The sequence below is a fragment of the Ornithodoros turicata genome, chromosome 3 (assembly GCF_037126465.1).
Source record: "Ornithodoros turicata isolate Travis chromosome 3, ASM3712646v1, whole genome shotgun sequence".
NCBI lineage: Eukaryota > Metazoa > Arthropoda > Arachnida > Ixodida > Argasidae > Ornithodoros > Ornithodoros turicata.
The window spans coordinates 37,763,449-37,772,068 of NC_088203.1; the positions used below are offsets into that span (position 1 = coordinate 37,763,449).

The 8,620-nt window shown below is 46.0% G+C and overlaps 1 protein-coding gene across 1 annotated transcript; it reads left to right on the plus strand.

The window, feature by feature from the left end:
- Window positions 1–2,665: 2,665 nt before the first annotated feature.
- LOC135389330 (uncharacterized) lies at window positions 2,666–3,835 on the plus strand. Its single transcript, XM_064619393.1, has one exon. The coding sequence runs from the start codon at window positions 2,666–2,668 to the stop codon at window positions 3,833–3,835; it is 1,170 nt and encodes a 389-aa protein (XP_064475463.1).
- The last annotated feature ends 4,785 nt before the right edge of the window (window positions 3,836–8,620 follow it).

The following is an 8,620-nucleotide window of genomic DNA, read 5'->3' on the forward strand; positions in this document are numbered from 1 at the left end:
GTACCACTGCTCCAGAGCATTCTCAAAGCTGCCTCACATTGCTCCCCTTACTCGTCACGAATTTCACAATCATGTTCGCAAGGCTTGGTGAGGTTTAGGGATTGGGAGAAGCAGGTTTTTAACAGCATCCTCTAGCTACCTCTACAAAAACCACGTATACGCTCTGCGAATGAGAGAAAGAAAAGGTTGGAGGAGGCACGGTGACAAAGCGTCTGTCCTCTGGAAAGCAGGAATAAGTGGGCATGCTACAACGCTATGGTGAAAAAGACGAAGCAGCGTGGACCTTAAAGCTCAGCTCCGCCGATTTTCGACTGCGACAGAATGGAGCCATGCTTGGGCTGTGCGTTCGTTTCCGCACAGGGAGCATACATGTGAAAAATTTTCACCTACTTGTTTGTAGTTTTTAAGAAAACAATTTTTAAAATTTCCCTGGTACGGCGGTCCTGTGGTCGGCAAACCCTGACCAATCCCGGCTTCGTCCTGGCTTAGCCGCACTCGTGGCTTGGCTAACGCCGAATCGTCGATGCGATGGCGGAGATCTATGGGCGAAGGTGAATGCTTTGGGTCTATTCCGTGATAATTGCTGTCGTTAATAGCCTCAAAGATAGTTTTGCCGGTCTTCTTTAACAAGCCCTACAGGATGGCCTCGTTGTGCAACGACGGCCGTCGTGAGCGGACATTCTGTGCCCGCACTGTGCTTCATGCTACCAACAAGACCTAACACCTAACGTGCGACGAACTCGTACGCATTCTCAATAGCTTTGGCAGCGCACTATGCGTGGACTTGCTGCGCGTGCAGAAAGCACCACCAAAGCTATTGAGAACGAGAACGAGTACGTGCTCGAAGACGAAGTATTTCTTATAAGAAACATGATAAAACGGTGCGGTGGTCCCCGATAGCTCGTGACAGCTATTTCAGCACGATACAGCGGCCATGACGGAGTGTAAACACAAACTGGTTGCCAGGCAGAGCTGGCTAGGTGTGGCTATCCAATCCGCGCAGTCCCATGTATGACGTCACAAGTGGAACCGCCGCCCGGTAGTTTTTCTCAAAGTTCTCACGAAGGAGTATGGAAATTTGGAAAGCAATGTGCGTTTATGAATGAAGTTGGGACCACGGTTCTGAATATCACAACGTCTTCATACTTTCGGAACAGCAGCGGAGCTGCACTTTAACGTTCAGCTATTGTGGTGCCTTATTTGAGAGCAGTCCAATGAGACTGTTCTACGTGCACGAGGGGAAAGTGAAAAACTGAGGGACTCTGCGAAAGCTGATCTACTTGCATGGCATATTGTAATGATAATGCCCTTGCCTGCGTGCGTTCTGGATGTAATTTGGTCTCGTGCTGTTCCCAGCACTTGTATGTTTGTGGCATTGTCTTCTCTTTTTATAACTTTGCTTAGAAATTTGATATGTACTAGAAATGCGTACGTCATGGCTGGAAATACGAGGGGGGATCTACTGGCTGAGTCACCGCTTTGGACGGGACCGGGCTCTACTCACTTTGCCACCGGGCAGGGGCGGGCCTCATAAAACATGAAGGCCCGTGCCGGACCAGGCCATTTTTCGATCTCCGCAGGGGACGTCAGCATACGCTGATGTTTGGTGAGTAGCGCAACCACCTACCCCAGCCCCCAGTCCGAAGGTGTTACCTACCGTTCTGAGGAGATGAAAGGTTAAGGTATAGAAACATTGAACAGTGGCGGTCGGGGTCTTCGTCAAGGCCCCGCCAACGGGTTATCACTACTCGGAGACTTTCCCGTATGTATGAGCATGAAGTGCGGATAATACTTGGGGTTGCTCATTTCATCAGACCTGTATAGGGCAATCTTTCATTAACTCTGAGATCGGGGCAAAGAATCCCAGGACCGAAGTATTACAAAACCGTTTACAAACAGTTCACTGCTAAGTACGTCGTTGTAACAAGATCCGATGCTGAAAAAGACAAAAGCATACCGCTGGGAAAGATATCACCGTTTTTTATATATAAAAAAAAAACTGTGGCATCTCTGTCTAAAAATATTGTTGAAATAAAATGTATAAGATCTGGAGACTTCTAAAATGCACAAATGAATAAGCTTGACCATATCCCGAACACCCGGCGTCGGGAACTTGGCGCCCCCATCGCCCGGCAGCAGCCGCAGTAGCCCCCTCCTGCACTCACGGTTGGGTCGCCGCAGGAGGGAGACCCCCACGTATAGCTGTGCGTGGCTTTCCCGTGGCTGGGGAAAGGGGGATCCTGGCAGTTGAGTGGACTCGGAGGTTGGTTGGGACCCTTCGGGGCCCCTCCGGGAAAACAACACACTGCTTTGGCCCCTGCTTCCCACAGACGGGTGATCCTGGAAGGCCCGGCCAGGACTATCCAGCTAGTCGCCATCTCGCTTTTCATTACTTTTTTCTTTCTTCTGCTCTCCCTCTATCTTTCCTCCTTTTCACCTTCTTTGGCGACAAGGGTCAACCTTGGGCAGTCTTTTCACTCTCCAGAAGCTGCACTTGGGTATAGTGCAGAGGGATGTGTTAATGTGCAGAGCATGTTCCCTTGGTTGGGGTCGGTGCTGGCCGACACACCTACTGCACTGAACACCATATATTTTTTGCATGGACACTCAAACCTCTAAAAGACGTGATCGGCCTCCTAAAAGAAGCCGCAACGAGGCACTAACTATGAATCTTCTTAATGTGACTCAAGAACCCTGGTTCCCAAAGTTTCTTATCCTACACTCAGAAGACCAGAACTGCCCACTCGAAAAGATATCTCCCTTTGTGACTGCAAAGGCTCTAGAACAGTTAATAGGGAAATCCTATGAGGCCAAAAAGCTAAGAACAGGTGACATTCAGGTTCTAGTTCAGACCAAACAACAGAGCGCAGCCCTCCAATCACTAAAGAAAATTGGCGATACACCTGTATCTGTCACAGCACATCGCACTCTGAACATTGTTAAAGGTGTGATTTCTGTGGATGAATTGCTCCCATGCTCAGATACCGAAATAGAAGAAGGCTTACAAGATCAGGGAGTCGTGCTCGCAAAAAGAATTGTAATGCGCAGGGAAGGCAAGGAAATACCAACTAAGCATGTAGTCCTGTCCTTTCAGCTCCATACACTTCCTTCTTCCTTGAAGGCAGGATACATCAACTGTCAAGTAAGAGCATATGTTCCTAGCCCGAGGCGCTGCTTTAAATGCCAACACTTTGGACACAGCTCGCAGACCTGCAGGGGACATGCAACATGCCCAAAATGCGCTGAGAAAGACCACACACCAGAGCCTTGCCAAAGTAACGTAAAATGTGTAAACTGTCGTGGCGAGCACCCCGTCTACTCCAGGTCGTGCCCCCGATTTCAAGAAGAAAAACAAATCTTAAAAATAAAGACAGAGCAAAACATCACATACAAAGCAGCTAAGACACAACTGGAATTTCAGAATAAAGGCACTTTTTCCGAAGTGGTGCGCAGGGGAGTGGCACCACTCGGAGTATCTGTGGAGACCCAGACTCCTGGACCTCCACTCCACACTCCCCAAAGAAAAGAGAGGGCCACGGAAGTGTCCCCTCAGGCTGGCCAAACTGCCAGCCCAAACGGGACGGCAACAACCTCATCAGAGGTTGCTGGCTCCCCTTCTGTTTGGGACGAGATTACAAGCTATCCGTCCCAAGCCCTAACCATGGAAGTTGACGACGACGACCGCTCATCACAGAAGTCGTCGTCGAGTCTTCCAGCTGGTTCTTCTCAGGGGAAGGACAAGCGGGAGAAGTCAGGTGGTAGAGCAGCAGAAAATACCCCCACCAAGAATACAGGCTCCATAAAGCCATGCAGAGACAACACAAAATTCACATAAAATACACACACTACACAATGCAGGTGTTCCTTTTCCTCCTCCTAATTACCTTAATGAAGCCTAGCATTATCCTTCAGTGGAATTGCCGAGGCCTGCTCGCAAATATAGATGATGTTCATGATGTTTGTGAAACACACACTGCCGCCTGTATTTGCTTGCAGGAAACTTATCTGAACCCCTGTAACCCTAATCCATTCAGACAATGGAATCTCTTTAGGAAGGACCGATCCAACACAGCACGGGCTTCTGGAGGTGTCGCAGTTCTGACACGAAAACACCTTCCTGCAAGGTACATTCCACTAAACACAACACTTGAGGCTGTTGCTATTCACATTTGTCTCGATAATGTAATAACTGTATGTTCTCTTTATCTTCCACCTTCGATAGCTGTTAAACAGAAACAAATAGAAGATATTTTGGACCAGCTTCCCGCACCGTTCATTCTGCTTGGAGATTTCAATGCACACAACATCTTGTGGGGGAGCCAAAAAACCGATAGTCGTGGGAGAATGTTGGAACGAGTCCTCCTTGCAAGGCCTGTCTGCTTACTAAATACGGGATTGCCAACGTATGTAAACTCTGCATCAAGGTCGTTTTCCGCAATAGACATCTCCTTGTGCAGTTCTTCTCTTTTCCACTGCATGGACTGGAGAGTTGAACAGAATCCCCGAGGTAGCGATCATTTTCCGGTCATTATTAAATTGCATGGTTACACTAACAACATAAAAACTCGTCCACCACGGTGGAAATTACAAGAGGCAAATTGGGACATATTTGAAAGAGAAGCAAATTTCCTGTCTCCTGCTTTTCAGGGTTTGAATGTTGAGGAGGCAAATAAATTGGTCACTCATACAATTATAAATGCCGCTGAACAGTCCATTCCGCAAACATCTGGCCGACTCCCCAAGCGCTCCAAGCCTTGGTGGACGAGCGATTGTGGAAGCACACGCAAAGAACAAAACCGGGCGTGGGGTGTCTTTCGACGGCACCCCACTACAACAAATCTAATTGCTTTCAGAAGAGCTCGGGCGAAAGCACGTTGGACGCGAAGGCAAGCAAAGAAAGAGTCTTGGAGAAATTTCGTATCATCCTTAAATAGTAACACTCCATCAAAAATAATATGGGACAGACTAAAGAAAATAAAGGGCGACTATACAAGCTTCTGTGACCATTGTTAGAAATAAATGGTACAGTGTGTCAAAGTATGGAGGAGCAGGCCAATGCCCTCGGGGAACATTTCCAACAAGTGTCAAGTTCATCCCATTACAGCAGAGATTTCCTAAAAATTAAATCACCTGCTGAAAGGCATGCAGTTGACAGTGGGTCAGATGAGAGGTGTGGTTACAACTCACCTTTTTCAATGGCGGAGCTACAAAGGGCTCTGTCATCCCCTAAAAACTCGGCACCTGGACCTGATCGCATAGTGTACTCCATGCTTAAACATCTGTCTTCATTAAAGTCTCTCCTGGATTTCTTTAATTTTATCTGGCGAGAAGGTGTTCTCCCTTCTGGCTGGAAGGAGGCAACCATAGTTCCACTGCTGAAGCCAGGAAAAGATCCCTCGCACCCGTGCAGTTACCGACCCATAGCACTGACAAGTTGTCTGGGGAAGACCTTTGAGCGCATGGTCAACAATCGTCTTATGTATTTTCTAGAAGAAAATAATTGTTTGGATAAATATCAGTGTGGCTTTAGAGCTGCGTGCTCAACAGTCGACCAACTTTTGCGTTTGGAGACTACCATTAGAGAAGCCTTCGTCAGGAAACAGCACTGTATGTCTGTTTTCTTCGATCTAGAGAAGGCATATGATACAGCATGGCGATATGGTATCCTTCGAGACTTGCATGCACTTGGTATACGTGGCAGAATGTTCCAATGTATTACCAATTTCCTACAGGGAAGAACTTTCAGGGTACAAGTTGGGACAACACTATCTCGTCCATTCATCCAGGAACATGGTGTCCCGCAGGGATCCGTACTTAGCGTGACCCTTTTCATTGTAAAAATGAATTCTTTAGCAAGTGTTATCCCTTCATCAATCAAATACTCGTTGTACGTCGACGATGTTCAGATTTCTTATTGCTCCTCTAACCTATCGGTGTGCGAACGTCAGCTACAGCTAACAATAAATAAACTGGTTAAATGGTCTCAGGAAAATGGCTTCAAATTCTCTCCCGACAAGACAGTCTGTGTTCGTTTCTCGAAGTTTCGGAGAATGTTCCCAGACCCCACTCTTTCTATGTGCAACCAAAGTATAAGCGTGAAATCTGAACACAAATTCCTTGGTCTCATATTCGACGAAAAACTCTCATTCTCAGCTCACCTGAAAACCCTCAAGAAAAAATGCATAAAGTCTTTGAACATTTTAAAGGTACTCTCACACCGATCCTGGGGAGCAGATCGCGATACGTTACACCGGATCTATGTCTCCACTGTCCTTTCAAAACTTGATTACGGTTGTGTGGTGTATGGGTCAGCACGACCTTCTACTCTGAAAATGTTGGACCCTGTACATCACCTGGGACTGCGCCTGGTCCTTGGAGCTTTCCGGACCTCGCCTGTCGAGAGCCTTTACGTAGAAACCAATGAGTGGTCTCTCGAAAGGCGGCGGTTCTACCTGAGTACGTCATATGCATTAAGGATTAGAGGCTACCCACAAAACCCGGCGATCCCTGCTGTAAGAGACACACAATATAAACAACTCTTTTTAAAGAGGCCTTCAGCGGTATTGCCATTTAGTATGCGCATGTCTAAGGAAATTGAGCACTATGGCTTTACAGAATATAAGTCCATGATCCTTGAGTGCAGTAAAAAAATCCCTCCATGGCAACCTCATCCAAAATATGATAGATCACTCACTAGATATGACAAACGTAATACCCCAAACATTGTACTGAAACAGGAATTTGAGCACCTAAGGAAAACCTTTGGCAATCATGTTGAATTCTACACGGATGGATCGAAAACAAATATTAGGGTTTCATGTGCTATGGTTACTGGAGTTGTCACACGTTCACACCGGCTACAGAACACCATGTCTATTTTTACTGCTGAAGTGTATGGAATAATTTTAGCCCTCAACTACATCATACAAAACCACATAAGATCCTCAGTAATATACACAGATTCTCTCAGTTCTCTGCAGGCTATTTGTAACATACACCCCACTAAAAACCTGGTAGTTCATCGTGCAAGGAGCCTGGCAAGCACTATAGCTAATAGGGCCTATCAGGTACTCTTCTGCTGGGTACCCAGTCATGTTGGCATACCTGGCAATGAACAAGCTGATCATGCTGCTACGGCTGCGTTAACAGGTGACATAACCCCTTTCGAAATTCCATATCAAGATCTCAAACTACGTCTGAAAAGATGCATCAATAATGACTGGCAAACATCTTGGGACATGCAAACCAATAATAAATTACACAGTATCAAGCCCTATGTAGGCTCCAGTTCACCTGGTATGTCCAATCGACTATATGAAGTGTTATCCTCCCGCCTTCGTTTGGGACACACATACTTGACACATGGGTATCTTCTACGAGAAGAAGACCCAACGGAATGCAACCACTGTGGTGAACAGCTTTCGATCATTCACATCCTCATCACGTGTCCAGCGTACCAACATCTTCGTCAACATCATTTTTCTCCCTTTTATAGAACCTTTTTGCCCCTCCATCCAATGCTACTGCTGGGAGATGACAGCTTTGTTCCTTTTGAGAACGTGTATAGGTTTTTTAAAGATACTGGATTTTTAAAAGATCTGTGATTTTAAACACTAATGTAACAGTTACTTTAAATTTTAGTCCTGCACATGTAGTTTTTAACTAACTAGTCTTCAGTGGTATTTGGCGCACTATGGCCTTTGTAGCTGATGCGCCAATAAAACCCGGATCAAATCAAAATATCCCGAACACTCATGAAATGATGGGTAGAAGAATTTCAGCTTCCTTACATAAAACATTGAACACCTGCAGTGTTATAGCGCACCTGTTACAGCGTGATCTTAGTGTCCGAACTGATTGACGTTCCATGTGAAGAAATCTTGATGGAAATTAAGCATCAAGACGTCATAGATGTCTTCTTTCAACAAACAAGGTGTCCCAGAAGACGTGTCATTCAATTATAATTAAAAAAAATCTACTCCACCTAGAATCACGCGATCAATGGCATTTCTTCTGGCAGGTTTTTGCCACCTCCTGATGTGAATGTCATGTAACTTGATGTCACTCTTTACGAACTGAACTCGAAAATTTGCCAAGTAACGGTCGCTTTTTTACCTCATCAATGTGAAGCACGTGCCAAATTTACTCAAAGACGAACGTCATGCTTTTCAGAATGCCCAGAGGCTTGAGCTCGACGACTTTGAGAGCCCTTGCTGTCAGTCCGACAAAAGGAGGTTGCTAAACCCAGCACACACAGGGATGTAGACAAAGCGAGTTCTTGAAATTGGGGGAGGGAAGGCATCATCCCAGCGGAAGCCAGATGCGATAAGCCTGTCTTGTATCTTTCCACTATCCTTATGTGGGCTGAGTTTAGCAAACTGTTTTGCAAACTCAGAAGCAAACTAGTCCGACTGACAAGGAGGGTGTACAAAAAGTCGCTCCGAAACGCACGATGTTCGGCTATTTTCTCTGATGGGATAGCTCCTCAATATCAGTGTCAATTATCCTGGACTTGAGTAAGTTCGGCAAGCAACAAGCAAGCTTTACTTGGCAAATTTTCGAGTTCAGTTCGCAAAAATTGACATAATAAAACTTTAGTTAGATGACATTCACATCAGTA